Source organism: Symphalangus syndactylus, chromosome 6 (genome assembly GCF_028878055.3).
Source record: "Symphalangus syndactylus isolate Jambi chromosome 6, NHGRI_mSymSyn1-v2.1_pri, whole genome shotgun sequence".
In the NCBI taxonomy this organism is placed as follows: Eukaryota; Metazoa; Chordata; class Mammalia; order Primates; family Hylobatidae; genus Symphalangus; species Symphalangus syndactylus.
Genome location: NC_072428.2, coordinates 80,002,793 through 80,018,903, shown reverse-complemented (window position 1 = coordinate 80,018,903; position 16,111 = coordinate 80,002,793). Strand labels below are relative to the sequence as shown.

Here is a 16,111-nt window from a genome sequence, read left to right as displayed (position 1 = left end):
GAGCTTTGGTTTCTGAGCAATCAGGCACTGAGAGGGGGAATTACCACCTGAGCTCACAGGAGGTATGGGTACCTGTGAACTGTGTGCCCAGGGCAGCCATCAGCACTGTTCTTCACCACTAAACAGGAAAGCTATCACTTGGGGATGCTGTATTGACCTCATACACAAAGCTGTGTTTCCCAAATTACTGGCAGGCAGGTGTTTCAAGAATGGCGAGTTGGACAGCAACATGGATATTTTAGTTGTGGCTTAAAACTGTGCCGCCTGTAATCCCAGCACTTGGGGAGGTTGAGGTGGGAGGTTCGCTTGAGCCCAGGAGTTCGAGACCAGCCTGAACACCATGGTGAAACACTGTCTGTAGTGCACACCTTTTGTCCCAGCTACTAAGGAGGCTGAGGTGGGAGGATTGCTTGAACTCAGGAGGTGGAGGCTGCTGTGAGCCATGATTGCGCCACCGTACTCTAGCCTGGGCCACAGAGCAAGACTGTGTCTCAAAACAAAAAACAAAAAACTACCAGGCGCGATGGCACACACCTGTAATCTCAGCACTTTGGGAGGCTGGGGTGGGTGGATTGCTTTGAGCTCAGGAGTTCAAGACCAGCTTGGGCAACATGGCAAAACCCCATCTCTACAAAAAAAATAAAAATAAAAAAATAGCCGGGCCTGGCCAATATGCCTGTGGTCCCAGTTACTCGGGAGGTGAGGCTAGAGGATAGCTTAAGCCCAGGAAGCAGAGGTTTCAGTGAGCCAAGATCCCATCCACTGCACTCCAGCCTCAGCGGTGAGACCTTATCTCAAACAAACAAACAAACAAAAAAGAACCAACCAAACAACAAACCTGTGCTGTTACTCCTGCTAGCTGTTTGACTCTCAGCAGACTTGGGGCTGGGAAAGGGGTCCCTCCAGCACCTTCCCCAGCTAGATCCAGTAACCCTCAGCTCAGCGGAGATACTCATTTCCTGCTCTCTCCCGGTTGGCAACAGTTTGACAGGCAGGGCACACATGTCACCATTTGTTCATTCATGCAAGTATATTTTGAGTATCTACAAAGTGTCAGGCTCTGTCCTGGGCACTGGGGGTTCTGAGATGAATAGGACAACAATTCTCTCTACAAAGATCTCGTGGTCTTGGGCAGACCTGCCCTACGCATGCCCACTTCTTACTACTCCTTCTCTCAGAGGCTGGCACAGGGTGGCCAGGGGATGCAGGGCACCACTAGCTGTTCCCAGCTGTTTAGGCTCCAGCCTTAGTTTCTCCCAAAGAACAAGTACCTGTTGGGGGCCCAGGGCAGTACATGTGATGTATGTAAATGGTAAGATTATGAATTCTGCCAGATTGTCCTTCCAGAAGCCCAGTTCAGATCATGTCATGGCCCTATTTGAACACCCTCCTGGGTCCTGTTCTGCCTCTGCCCTGCCCCCACCCTGCCCCACACTCTGTCAGCTTCCTTATCCCATGGCCACCCTGCACTTCTTAATCACCAAGTCCCAAATCTGAGGAGTCTTGGATCTCTCCTGCCTTCCTGGGTCGTCCTACTTTTCTGTCAGCTGAGATTGGGCTTCCTCCCTTTCCCACACTTTTAAAAGCTTGTAATTTATGCCCCACCTTAAATGGGTGTCTTTTCCCTTCCCCGCCTCCTGCAAACTTTCCTGGCTCATTACTAGGACAGTGAAAAGTACTCAGGTTTTGAATCTCTGCGCAGCCACTTACTGTGACATTGGGCAAATTACCTAACCTCAGGGAACTGCAGGCCAGCACCCAATGAGCCTGTCCCCAGCTGTTGAGGAAGCTGTGGCAAGTGCAGTGGTGAGCTCAGGGACAGGAGTGAGGTCCCAACTGAAATGGGGGTGCATGGGATGCTGAACCCTGGAGATGCATTAGGGAGCCAGAGCATTAGGGAAGACTGGCTTTCCTTCTCCCTCAGCCTGTCAGGGCTGGCTGCCTCCACAGCTCCCCTACTGAGCCCCTTTGAATACCTCAGAAATACACAGTGGTATATCTTGGAGTTTTCTCTCTGCTCTTCAATATTTCTGTTTTTCTTTTTTATTGAGACTGAGTCTCACTCTGTTGCCCAGGCTGGAATGCAGTGGTGCTATCTCAGCTCACTGCCAACCTGTGCCTCCCAGGTTCAAGTGATTCTTGTGCCTCAGCCTCCCAAGTAGCTGGGATTACAGGTACCAGCCACCACGCCTGGCTAACTTTGTATTTTCAGTAGAGACAGGGTTTCATCATGTTGGCCGGGCTGTTCTCAAACTCCTGACCTCAGGTGATCTGCTCGCCTCGGCCTCCCAAAATGCCGGGATTACAGGCGTGAGCCACCACGAGTAATCAACTCTGTTGGTTTGCCCATGACGGTCCTGATTTTAGCTGTGAAACTGCCACATCCTGGGAAATCTCTCAGTCCTGGACAAACTGGGGCAGTTGGTCAGTCACCCTGAGGCAGGTGACAGAGACCTGATCAGAGAAGGGTAAGTGGTGGGGGCTGCGGCTCCTGGATGAACACAAAGTTCTGTGTCATTGCCCGGCCTGTTGCTGGGCCTTACGTGTGTCATCGACCCTCATCCTCGCAGAAGAGCCGAGGCTCTCATAATTAAGGACTTTCTCCAGATCTCCCAGCGAGGAGGAGGTCTCAGGGTAGAGCCTGGGTGTGTCCTGCCCACATCAGGTGTCTCCACTACACCTCCCTGCCACTTGTTTTCTGAATTAGGACTCCTGAACCTTAGGCTGTGAGACCTATATGCTAGCTGCTTAACTAAAGCCTTGATAAGGATGACAATGATGCTTAGTTTCTATTTCTCAGCTGCATCTGACAATCACATTTGCTGAATAAGTTGTTTTCCAGATAAATGAGGTGAAAATGAGTAATTAAGATGTATCCCTATAACTCCTTAAATGCAGAGACTATGTTGGCAAGATACCTGTCCTATCATTAGTTGATATTCTTGTCATCTCAACAGTATTGACCTTTGTTGTGATTTCAAGAAATATATCCCCCTTCTGAATAATCAAGTTTAAAAAAACCGAAAAGTACAACCTTTGTAATTTATTTGTAAGAAAAGTAGTAAGTAACCCTTCTGGGTGTTATATTCTAGCCCATTGCTCGGTAGGTGGTTTCAGCTTCCTAGTACTTTTACTATTTCCTCTTGACAGCTTTCTGATTAGTTACCAGAGGGTCTCACCATCTCCAGGAAATTGGGAAGCCCTTTGGTTCAGGTTCCAGTGACTTCTGTCCTGCTAAAATCTTCTGCTCTGTGACTTGTTCTTTAAGAGAGGCATCCCCATCTATCTTGGAAATGCCTAGAAATGTAGTTCCTCTCTGCTTTTCACAAATAATTCAAGTGAAGATGCAAAGGTAAACTTTTAAACTTTAAATTTTGCTGGCCAAGATTGCATAGTCTAATCAGGAGAACTTAAAAAGACTTTTCAAAGTACATTTTAAAAAATTATTAATAAATAACTGAAAAATTCAAAATTATATAAATGGCTTACATGGAAAATAAAATTCTCCTGCCATTTGATCTCTGAGGGGCAATTCCTATTAATAGTTTAGCATATATTACTCCAACACTTTTTCATTTTTCCATACATAATATGTATATACTAGCACATATTTGCACAAATATAAATTAGATCACATTAGGTATGCTGTTTTATGTGTTTTTTTTAACTTAGTAACATCACAGATATCTTTCCTTGCCCATACAAAGCTCATTCTTGTTAATGGCTGCCTGCTGTCCTTTTTTTTTTTTTTTTTTAAAGACTACTCAAGAGCAGTAGTGAGAAGGGGAGAAAGAGCAGAATAAGGGGTTTAATCTGTAACTGACTATGAACAATCAGTTGAGATAACTCATTACCTTCAGACCAGCCCATCCATTTTATAAGTGAAAGCTGATGTAATGAACCAACCTCCTTGAACAGAGCACTTGAACCAGGCCTGAATATTGGCCCAGCCACTAAGTTTCTCTGGACTCACTCTAGATTAATTTTAGCATGAGATGCAGAGGTGGTTACTCATTAATTCAACTTTTTAAATAATTGACAAGCAGTTTGCTTTAAAACCATGAAACTGTTAATTTTTCATCTTTGTTATAGATTATTATTATTATTACGAGATGGAGTTTTGCTCTTGTTGCCAGGCTGGAGTGCAGTGGCATGATCTCGGCTCACTGCAATGTCCGCCTCCTGGGTTCATGCGATTCTCCTGCCTCAGCCTCCCAAGTAGCTGGGATTACAGGCATGCACCACCACGCCTGGCTAATTTTGTATTTTTAGTAGAGATGGGGTTTCTCCATGTTGGTCAGGCTGGTCTCGAACTCCCGAACTCAGGTGATCCGCCCGCTTCGGCCTCCCAAAGTGCTGGGATTACAGGCATGAGCCACTGCGCCCGGCCTGTTATAGATTATTTATTCCTAATTATATGTGATAGATTGACGGAAGGAGAAACCGCTTTGTTCCTAACACCTAGTTAAATGCCCGGTTAGTCTGCCTAATTAAGAGGAGGTTTTTCTCAAGTCTTAACAAATTCAAGAAGATTTAAATTATATCAAATGTCTTTGCTGACCACAGTAATATGAAACTAGAAATCAACAGTAGGAGTAAAATTGGAAAATTCTCACATACATAGAAATTAAACAACAGACTCCTAAAGAACCAATGTATCAAAGAAAAAAATCTTGAAACAAAAATGGAATTATAGTATACCATAATTTATAGGGTGCAGCAAAAGCAGTTTTAAGGGGAAAGTTTATAACTATAAATGCTTACGTTAAGAAAAAAGATGTCGGGCCAGGCGCGGTGGCTCACTCCTGTAATCCCAGAGCTTTGGGAGGCTGAGGCAGGCGGATCACAAGGTCAGGAGATCGAGACCATCCTGGCTAACACGGTAAAACCCCGTCTCTACTAAAAATACAAAAAAAATTAGCCGGGCGTTGTGACGGGCGCCTGTAGTCCCAGCTACTCGGGTGGCTGAGGCAGGAGAATGGCATGAACCCAGGAGGCGGAGCTTGCAGTGAGCTGAGATCGCGCCATTGCACTCCAGCCTGGGCAACAGAGCGAGACTCCATCTCAAAAAAAAAGAAAAAAGAAAAAAGATGTCGAATAATCAACCTAACTTTACACTTCAAGGAAGTATTAGAAAACTAATAGAAAAAGAAGAGCAGAAGAAAATAAATAATAAAGATCAGGTCAGAAAACTAAATGTTTGTCAATTTTATTTGTTTTTGAATTTTTATTTATTTTTAATTTTTTTAGAGACAGGATCTGGCTGTGTTGCCCAGGCTGGAGTGTAATGGCATGATCATCGCTCACTGCAGCCTGGAACTCCTGGGCTCAGGTGATCCGCCTGCTTCAGCCTTCCAAGTAGCTAGAACTACAGGTGTGCACCACCACACCTGGCTAATTTTTTGCTTCCTGTAGAGATAGGGTTTCACTAAATTATACCCAGGCTGGTCTTGAACTCCTGGCCTCAAATGATCCTCTCCCACACTGGCCTCTCGAAGTGCTGGGATTACAGACGTGAGCCACTAAGCCTGGCCCTTATTTCTTTTTTAAAAAAAATCAACTCTTAGTTTTGTACATCTTTTCTATTATTTTTCTAGTCTCTATTTCATTTATTTCTGACCTTGACCAGGTGGTCAAGGCTGCAGCGAGCCAAGACTGCACCACTGCACTCCAGCCTGGGTGACAAAGCAAGACCATATCTCAACAATAACAACAAAAAAAAAAAAAAAGGAAAGAAAACGAAGAAAAAAAAAACTGTCCTATTTACAATAAAATCAAAAATAATAAAATATTTAGGAATAAATTTAGAAAGAAGACAAGAAGCCTATACGCTGAAAACTATAAGACAGTGACAAAGGAAACTGAAGACACAAATAAATGGAAAGATACCCTATGTTCATGGATGGGAAGAATTAATATCGTTAAAACGTCCATATTACCCAAAGCGATCTGCAGTGTTAATGCAATCCGTATCACAATTTCAACAGCATTCTTCACAGAAATCAAAAAAGCAGGCCAGATGCAGTGGCTCACGCCTGTAATCCTAGCACTTTGGGAGGCTGAGGCAGGTGGATCCCTTGAGCCCAAGAGTTTGAGACCAGCTTGCACAACATGGTGAAAACCTGTGTCTACAAAAAATACAAAAGTTACCTGGATGTGGTGGCGCACACCTATAGTCCCAGCTACTTGGGAGGCTGAGGTGGGAGGATCACCTTAACCCCAGGGAGGTCAAGGATACAGGGAACCATGATTGTGCCACTGCACTCCAGCCTAGGTGGCAGAGGGAGACCCTGTCTCAAAAAAAAACATCAAATTCATATAGAAGCACAAAAGATCCTGAATAGCCAAAGCAATCTTGAGAAAGAAGAACAAAGCTGAAGGCATCATGTCTCCTGATTTCAAAGTAAATTACAAAGCTATAGTAAATTGAAATGGTATGGCACTGGCATAAAAACAGGCACATAGATCAATGAAACAAAATAGCCCAGAAACAAAGGCACTTATATATGGTCAACTAATATTTGACTAAAGTGCCAAGAATACACAATGAAGAAAGGAGTCTCTTCATAAAGGTGTTGGCAAAACTGAATATTCACATGTCAAAGAGTGAAATTGAACCCTTATCTTACATTATTCACAAAAATTAACTTGAAATGGATTAGATATTTAAGTGTAAGACCTGAAACCATAAAACTCCTAGAAGGGAAAATAGCAGAAAAACTTCTTGACATTGGTCTTGGCAATAACTTTTTGGACGACACCCAAAACACAAGTAACAAAACCAAAAATGAGTAAGTGGGACAACATCAAACTAAAAACCTTCTGTACAGCAAAGGAAACAATCAACAAAATGGAAAGGCAATCTATAGAATTCAGGAAAATAACTTCAAACCTGGAAAGTTTTCCATATACATGGAACTCATATAACTCAAAAGCAAAAAACAAACAACAAAAAAGAAACAATGATTTAAAGATGGGCACAAGGACCTGAATAGTGATTTCTCCAAAGAAAATAATACAAGTGGCCAACACGTATATAAATAGGTGCTGAACTAATCGGGGAAGTGCAAATCAAAACCACAATGAGATATCACCTAACTCCTGTTAGGCTGGCTATTATCAAAAAGACAAGATGACAAATGTTGGTCAAGATATGGAGAAAGGGAACCCTTGCACAATGTCAGTGGGAATGTAAATTGATATAGCTATTATGAAAAAAGTATGGAGATTCCTCAAAAAAAATTAAAAATAGAAGTACCAGCCGGGCATGGTGGCTCATGTCTGTAATCCCAGTACTTTGGGAGACAGAGGCGGGTGGATCACCTGATGTCGGGAGTTCGAGGCCAGCCTGACCAACATGGTGAAACCCTATCTCTACTAAAAAGACAAAAATGAGCCAGGCATGGTGGCGGGCACCTGTAATCCCAGCTACTCGGGAGGCTGAGACAGGAGAATCGCTTGAACCTGGGAGGCAGAGGTTGCAGTGAGCCGAGATTGCGCCACTGCACTCCAGCCTGGGTGACACAGTGAGACTCTGTCTCAAAAAAAAAAAAAAAAAATGAAAAAAGAAAAGTGCCATACAATCCACCAATCCTACCGGGTATATATCAAAAACAATTGAAATCAATGTATCAAAGAGATATCTGCATGCTCTTGTTCACTGCACCATATTCTCAATAGCCAAGACATGGAAACTACCTAAGTGTCCATCGACAGATGAATACATAAATAAATATATATGTGAATATTATTCAGCCATATGAAGAAGAAAATCCTGCCATTTGTGACAACATGGATGAACCTGAAAGACATTATGCTAAGCTGCTAAATGAAATAAGCCAGACATAGGAAGACAAATACTGTATGATCTCACTTATATGTGGAATCTAAAAAAATTGAACTCATAGAAATAGATTAGAACTGTTGTTGCCAGAGGCTGGGGCCAGTGGGGAAGAGGGAGACGTAGATCAAAAGGTTCCAACTTTTGAGTTATAAGATGAGCAAATTCTGGGGACTGAATGTTCAGCGTGAGTGGTGACGGATATATTAATTGTGATCATCATTACACAACATAGAGATATATCATCAGGCTGTATATCTCGAATGTATACAATCGTTATTTGTCAACTAAATTTTAAAAAAAATTTTTAAAGAAGCTTTTCTAGGCCAGACACAGTGGCTCACACTTGTAATCCCAACATTCTGGGAGGTTGAGGCCAGGAGTCCAAGACCAGTCCTAGCAACACAGAAAGACCTCATCTCTACCAAAAAAAAAAAAAAGGAGAAAAAAAAGGAAAAAGAGGTTTCTCTGGTCCAGAGAAATACAAAAACCAGCAAGAACTGGTCAGCCAGTTTCCAGTTGTATCAGCATCTGAGAAACTTGGAGTGGTTATTTTTATTTATTTTTTAGTTTTGCAGTTTCTTGGGCCAAAGTAACTGATATGCTCAAAGCGAAGTTCCATGAGGGTGTGAAAAGGGCTGGTAGTCTCCCAGGATATTAACCTGTTAGTAACCTTGACCAACATAGTTAACAGAATGTACATGAAATGCACAGAAGTTATTAGTTCTAAATATAGTTCTCTAAATCTTACAGCAATAATCACTAGTGCAACTGCTCATATTTGAGGTCAGAAAAATCAGGAAATGTAGATACATGATTGATAGATAGCCACAAAGTAGAGATACGGGCTGGGCATGGTGGCTCATGCCTGTCATCCAAACATTTTGGGAGGCTGAGAAGGCAGATCACTTGAGGCCAGGAGTTCAAGACCAGCCTGGCCAACACGACAAAACCCCATTTCTACTAAAACTATTAATGCAAAAAACAATTTAGCCTGGCATGGTGGCACATGCCTGTAATCCCAGCTCAGGTAGCTGAGACACAAGAATCACTGGAACCCAGGAGGCGGAGGTTGAGTGAGCCGAGATCATGACTCAGCACTCCAGCCTGGGCGACAGAGCAAGACTGTCTCAAAAACAAAACAAAACAGAAAACAAAGTAGAGATCGAGGATTAGAATCAGAGCTGTGCTGAAATCCCTCCTCTTCCATTATGTGGGCATGTTGGTGTGCCTATGTAAAAAATAAAGGAGATGGCTGGGCGCAGTGGCTCATGCCTGTAATCCCAGCACTTTGGGGAGGCCAAGGCAGGCAGATGATGAGGTCGGGAGTTTGAGACCAGCCTGGCTAACACAGTGAAACCCCGTTTCTACTAAAAATACAAAAAATTAGCCAGGTGTGGTGGTGGGTGCCTGTAATCCCAGCTACTTGGGAGGCTGAGGCTGGAGAATCTCTTCAACCCAGGAGTTGGAGGTTGCAGTGAACCGAGATCGAGCCATTGCACTCCAGCCTGGGAGACAGCAAGACCCCATCTCAAAAAATAAATAAAATAAAATAAAAGATAATTATAAAGTAGATAACATAGTAACTGGCACAGAAAGTCTTAAATATAGTTCTCTTCCCTATGTGTATGTTAGCTTTTAGATGTACCTAATTTTTCAAACCACCCAAGCATCAACATTTCTATTAGGAAAAGGCTCATGTTCTTGTTGCTGTAAATATTTGGTCATTCACTTATTCATTTACTCAGCAAACATTTATTGACCAACCACTATTTGCCAGGCATTGTACTGGGTTCAGGGACCATAGGGATAAAGAAAACATGATTCCCACCCTCCAAGGTCTGGCCTGGAATTTGACCTCTGTTTTCTTCTTTATTCCAGTCGTCTTAAACTCTGCACTTTGTTCTGTGTTAAAGAATAACTATGTCACACACTGAGGGCTTGAGTGAGAAGGAGTGATCCAGAGAGTCATGAGAACAGTCCTTGGGCATCAGAAGGGCTCCCATATACTGGGAGAGAACCTCTGTAGTCCACCTTGCTACAAAGGTGTCAGATTTCAGGTTGAAGTAAAAGGGAGCATTCTAAATAGAGTCTTCAAAACGGAAAAAGGTTGCTCTGTGTGTAGAGAGCTCTCTATCTCCAGGGAGCCTTGCATCTTGTTCAGCATTATCGCTTAAGCACCAGAACCTAGAACAGTTCCTGGCATATAATAGGCAGACAATAAATATTTGTAAAATAGATTAACAAATTATATAAGTTCACTTCAGTATAAAGCCATATATATGTGCCCAACATCCAGCATATCATCCTGCAGGTCAGGGCGTGTCCCTGTACATTCCTCAGGCCACCATCAATGCCACCGTCAAAGAAGACATCCTGCTCTCAGTTGAGTACTCCTGTCATGGAGTGCCCACCATCGAATGGACATATTCGTCCAACTGGGGAACGCAGAAGATCGTGGAGTGGAAACCAGGGACTCAGGCCAACATCTCCCAAAGCCACAAGGACAGAGTCTGCACCTTTGACAACGGCTCCATCCAGCTCTTCAGTGTGGGAGTGAGGGATTCCGGCTACTATGTCATCACCGTGACGGAGCGCCTGGGGAGCAGCCAGTTTGGCACCATTGTGTTGCACGTCTCTGGTAAGACATCCCCGGGCCCCGGGCACCCCTCTGAACTGTGAGCGTGTGGGAGGCCAATTTCACGATATTTAAAGAAATGTTGTCTTCCCCCTCCCCTCACCCTCACTCCATAGAGATCCTCTATGAAGACCTGCACTTTGTCGCTGTCATCCTTGCTTTCCTCGCTGCTGTGGCCGCAGTATTAATCAGCCTCATGTGGGTTTGTAATAAGTGTGCGTATAAGTTTCAGAGGAAGAGAGGACACAAACTCAAAGGTAACCCCCTGGGCCTTGTGATAATCCATGAGTGGTTTTGAGGCCAGAGGTGGCATGTGTTATCTTGTTCTCACCAAGAAAGCACGATGTGGCTTGATTTCCAACTCACTGACTTGTCTTTGCTTTACAGAAAGCACAACTGAGGAGATTGAGCTGGAAGATGTTGAGTGTTAGCCAAGGCTGGGCCTGACTGCATTCCTACCTCAAGAGGAAACCATTCTCCAACAAAAAGAGCAAGCACAGCTATTATTCTCATTGTGTGTGGTCCCGTTGCAGCCTGCTCCTAACAGGACAGTGGGAGATTAACAACATTGACTGCATGGAGTTGAGGACTGTGGATGGGACAAAGCTAGTTTTAGGACTTGCGCTAAGTTCAAGGAGAAGAGTGATTGAGGCTTTGAACCAGGAGCTTCACTTGGCTGCAACATCAGGGCCGTGCTGACCCATAACCAATGGGTGAGTGCAGGCATTGGCTGCTTGCTCACAACACTCGCTCTGGCATGCAGGATGGCCTGTTGTCAGAGTCCCTGTATCAGAGGCCAGAGGATTTCCAGATGGATGTGCAGCCAGCATTAGAACATGCTTTCTGTGCTCCTGCCTGCTCTGCAACTGCTGTGCCTACCAGCCCCCTATCTGGTATCCCACAAGCAAGCACTACTGTGGGAGCTATTCTGGGAAAACCTGAGGCTTTTAGACAATCTGCTGCCTCAGAGCAGAGGTGGAAACAGACTGGGGGTGGGGGTTGGTGCTGTTGTGCTGCAATGAGTTGCTCATTAGTGAGGCCCAGTGGCTGGGAGTTTTATGGGAGAGGAGCTCAAGGGACTCCTGAGAGGCCATCTTTGGATACAAGGAATAGAGAGAAAATTATCTTTCTCTTCCTCCCTCACTCCAATGTTAATTGGATTTTCCCTCCCATGGCTCAAACTTAGGCCATTGTAAGTAAAACAACAGCTCATCTCCACTATGGGCAGCACCTGGCCTCCTGACGCACTGGATGCCACCTGTGTGAAAGCTGAGCTTGCTCAGTGGGTGATGCAGCTGGAAAATCAGTCATCTCGGGCTTTGGATCTGTCCCCCTCAGTCACTAACACTTCACGTCTCAAGTCAGGCCCTTGCCCTCTCCTACCTGGGCTGAGGAACGCTTGGCCCTTGCCTACCTCACAGTCAGGGTATCAAGAGAAGCCCACAGTATGCACAGAGTTCTCTGAGCAACTTACGAAAAGCATGAGGCTTCTTCAAGGATCTGGAAAGCTATACTGGAAAATGCTATTCTATCTGAGTATTAGAAATTGATAAAATCCTCTGAGGTCTTGGGGCTCCAGGTGAGATTGGGGACTGGACCACAGCTGGCCTTGGTCATTATTCCCTTAGGTTGTTGGTCACCATGTTCACCTGTAAGTTTCTCCATCCCAACTTCCATTTGACAAGCTCTAAAAGCAGGCATGGATTTATTTTCCATTCTCTTATCTCTCCAATATTCATAGCTACAGACCAAAGGTACCATCCGATGATGATGTGTTCCTAGTCCTCAGCTGCAAATTCACCCATGCAAAGGTTAAGAAGTGCTAGAACATTCCTTTCTCTTCTCCCTCCTTTCAGGCCTCCAATGTCCATATCTTCTCTATTTCCTATGTGGCAGAGGAGTTGCTTGGATAAGTTACAGCCCTTTCCCTCAATATTGAATCCAGAGTTTTGGGAAGGGATATCTCAGAATATTCAGACAGGAACTCTCAGTATCCAGAGCAGGACTCCCAAGGCACTGCTTGATTCAAAAGGTGACAGCAGTTGGTCTACACAACGGATGTGTAGCTCTAGCACCTGACAGGTAGAAGATACTCTCAAGGCGCCTCCTGTAGACACATGCGTAAACTCACACACTGTGCCCTTTCCCCATGCAGCAGTCGGAGGAACCAGGCCCTGGGCCAGGACAGTTTCCAGTGCTGTGAAGAAACGAGGTGAGGAGTATCCAAGGGGCTCAAGGATAATCTGCTAATTTCTTTCTCGTCTTTCACACAGAGAGGCCACCAGCAGGAAAGAAGTAGGAGTTGGGTAGCTGCTGGGGCCAGCGTGTCCTCTTCCACACTACCTGCCTTTCAGAACTCTGCTCTTCCGCTTGTCCGAAGTCAGGGCTGGCAATCTTCATAATCAAAGGGGAGTTGGAAAAGAATACCCACTAAGAGGCCTCCATGGCAAATGTCAATTAAATTGCCCCCCCAAAATCTCATGACAGTTTATTCACATCAGTAGTGTGGAAAGTTACAATTTTTTTTTTTTTTTTTAAAAAGCTTCTTTCCTTGGCTTTCCATTTCTTTGAAAAAAAGGTTTCTTTTGAATTTTTAAAGCTCTGCCATCCTGAACATTCCTGTGGAAAGGTTTAAAATGCAGAGCCTGAGGTTTTTGTTTTTCAGAAAAATAAAAATCATAGAGATTAGCTAGTGCAAATGTTAAGCTACAAATTATGTTTCAAACTGTGAAAAAAAAAAAGTGTTTTAAAGAATGAATGAAATAAAACCTGAAAATAAAGCCCTGGTCCTTTGTGTGTGTGCCTGCTCCTGCCAAGAAATCAAGAGGCTCTAGGTGCTGTGTCCTGGTCAAGCTGAGCATAAACAAAACCCTTAATCGCAGTCAGGTCTGGCACATATTTTAAGCGACAATGCAACTAATTACACTGGTTCTAACAGTAAACATTATTTAGCAATTCAGAAAAACTACACCTTATCAGCACCACCATTCTCCCCCCAATTGTAGCCAGAAGACCAATTTGAAATTTATGCTTTCAGAATATTAACTGTAATTCAATAGCGTTCTTCCTGCTTCTGGAATGGGCCAAAAGTAGGATGTGACAATTGTACCACTTGTGCAGCAGTGGATAAGATGCCCTACAGAACACACATGCTTTGTCAACAGAATGTCCTTTCAGAGGTTATGGTCTTAGAACCCCAAAAGGTATATATTGTACTTTCTCATTTCATGGTGTTCCGGGTATGCAAGGAGAGCTCATGTCCTCTGAAGGCCACATAAGATGGTAAATACCTGAGAGCACTTCGTGCTTACTCTGATTTGAAGCAATACCTCACAAAGGTGAGAAGCAAAGGCAGTGAGAGAGGTTATCAGGATATCTTGCCCCAGGCAAGAATGCAGAGACAAACCCTACAATCCCGAAAAGCTGGGTAAGTGTAACAAGGGATTTAGAAGAGATGGCAGAATAGAATGCTGGAGATGTAACCAGGACCAAGGAGCCAAATATGATAGAGTGAATCCCCAGGGACGTGACTCACGTGCTGCCTCCTTGACAACACTGGGGAGGATACTGAGGGAAGTGGAAACCGTCTCACCGGCATCAGCTTTTACATATCCAGCATAGGTTTCTTCTGCCCAGTTTCCAGGGAAGCATCAGACACATCCATAGTTTACTAAAAGCAGAGCAAATCCTTGTGATCACTGTTAGCACATCTATCCCCAACTCAATTTCCACTGATGGTGTGAGTTGCCAGAGGTTGCATCTCTCTGAACCCCTGAATCCACCCAACCTGGCTGTCAGCTTTTCCAATTCTTGAGAACATTTCCACTGCCCTTTAAAAATTAAGTGGGTACTTTTGGTTTGGCTTAATTACAGAGGTGATAAATCCTTCTTTAAAATTCAAATGGCACTAAAGTCTATATATATTAAAGTAAAAGTATCTTTGGCTAGAGTTAATTAACAAAAACTAAATAAAGCAAAAATCTCTCTCCTTCCCTCAATCCAGAGGAAACAATAGTCAAATTTGGTGTGTATCCTTCTAGACTTGCTTATGCATATATGAATATATCTGTGTATATATATGCCAAATATACATATTTATCCTATTTTCTTTCTAGTCAAATGGGATTCTATCATATACATTACCCTACAACTCACCAGTCTTTCCTTAATGTGTCGGGAATTATTTCATGTCTACCTATACCAAAACTTCGTTCTTCTTGCCTGCACAATGCAGTCTATAGTATGAATACACTATTAATTGTTTTTTGTTTTACAGAGTTTTGCTCTTGTCACTAAGGCTGGAGTGCAGTGGCGCCATCTCAGCTCACTGCAACCTCCGCCTCCCAGGTTCAAGCGATTCTCCTGCCTCAGCCTCCCAAGTAGCTGGGATTACAGGTGTGTACCACCATGCCTGGCTGATTTTTATATTTTAGTAAAGACAGAGTTTCACCGTGTTGGTCAGGCCAGTCTCGAACTCCTGACCTCAGGTAATCAGCCTGCCTCGAACTCCTGACCTCAGGTAATCAGCCTGCCTCAGCCTCCCAAAGTGCTGGGATTACAGGCATGAGCCACCGCGCCGGCTGGGTTTTTTTTGAATACACTGTAATTGTTTGTTCACTGAAAAATTACTTTTTATTTCAAATGATATATACAAAAATCATCTTAGGCAAAGTTTCTATGTATCAGGCTAGTTCCTTCAACCAAGATGGTTTCCTCCTGGTAAGTAATGCATTCAACTCTACCTCCTGTGAATCTCTTAGTCTTTTAGGGAATTCAATATTCCACGATTTCGGTGGGTTTTTTACATAAAATTCACCGGAGATTGAGTATTGGTGGAAGAAAGGGTACTGATAATGTAAAATAAATCTAAAGTTTTAGTGTTAGATTTGGTTTTATAAAGTATACATTATCAAACCAAACTGGGGTCTGCTCATCTGGCACAGCAAAGCCAAGCACTGACGTTGGGACTGCAGCAAGAGGAAGTGAGGCATTTATTGTAGGGCACCAAGCAAGAACTCCAACTCCTCAATGGCTTACAGGTAAGGGTTTTAATGGTGGAGAGGCAAGGCTGGGTACAATAGTTCACACCTGTAATCCTAGCACTTTGGGAGGCCAAGGTGAGAGTATCCCTTGAGCTGGTTTGAGACCAGCCTGGCCAACATAGTGAGACCCTGACTCTATAAACATTTTTAAAAAATTAGACAGATGTGTTGGTGTATACCTGTATTTCCAGCTGCTCAAGAGGCTGAGGCAGGAGGATTACTTGAACCCAGGAGGTTGAGGATGCAATAGCAGCTGATTGCACTACTGCACTCTAGCTTGGGTAACAGAGCAAGACCCTGTCTCAAAAAACAAAATCAAGAAAACCCCAAAAAACCCACAAAGGTGGAGAGGCAGAGGTTACAGGCAAAGTCATAAATCAATACATGGAGGCTATATATTGGTTTGACGTAAAAGGTGGGACAATGAAGCAGGGGCCAACAAATCATAGGTGGATTCAGAGATTTTCTGATTTGCAATTGGCTAAGGACAAGCTTTGTCTAAAATTTGGGTCAACAGAAAAGAATGTTAGCTCCAGCTCACAGGCATGACCTTCTCCAGGCCCCTCAGGAAGAAATTCAGAACAAAGAACG

General features: G+C 43.8%; 1 protein-coding gene across 1 annotated transcript in view; it reads left to right on the top strand.

The window, feature by feature from the left end:
• The window catches only part of VSTM5 (V-set and transmembrane domain containing 5), a 33,450-nt gene extending 18,994 nt beyond the window's left edge, over positions 1-14,456 (top strand). Inside the window, exons 2-4 of the mRNA XM_055283289.2 lie at positions 10,155-10,481; positions 10,595-10,735; positions 10,866-14,456. Of these exons, the coding sequence (XP_055139264.1) occupies positions 10,155-10,481; positions 10,595-10,735; positions 10,866-10,909 (512 nt within the window). The 3' untranslated portion in view covers positions 10,910-14,456. The remainder of the gene's footprint in view (positions 1-10,154; positions 10,482-10,594; positions 10,736-10,865) is intronic.
• The last annotated feature ends 1,655 nt before the right edge of the window (positions 14,457-16,111 follow it).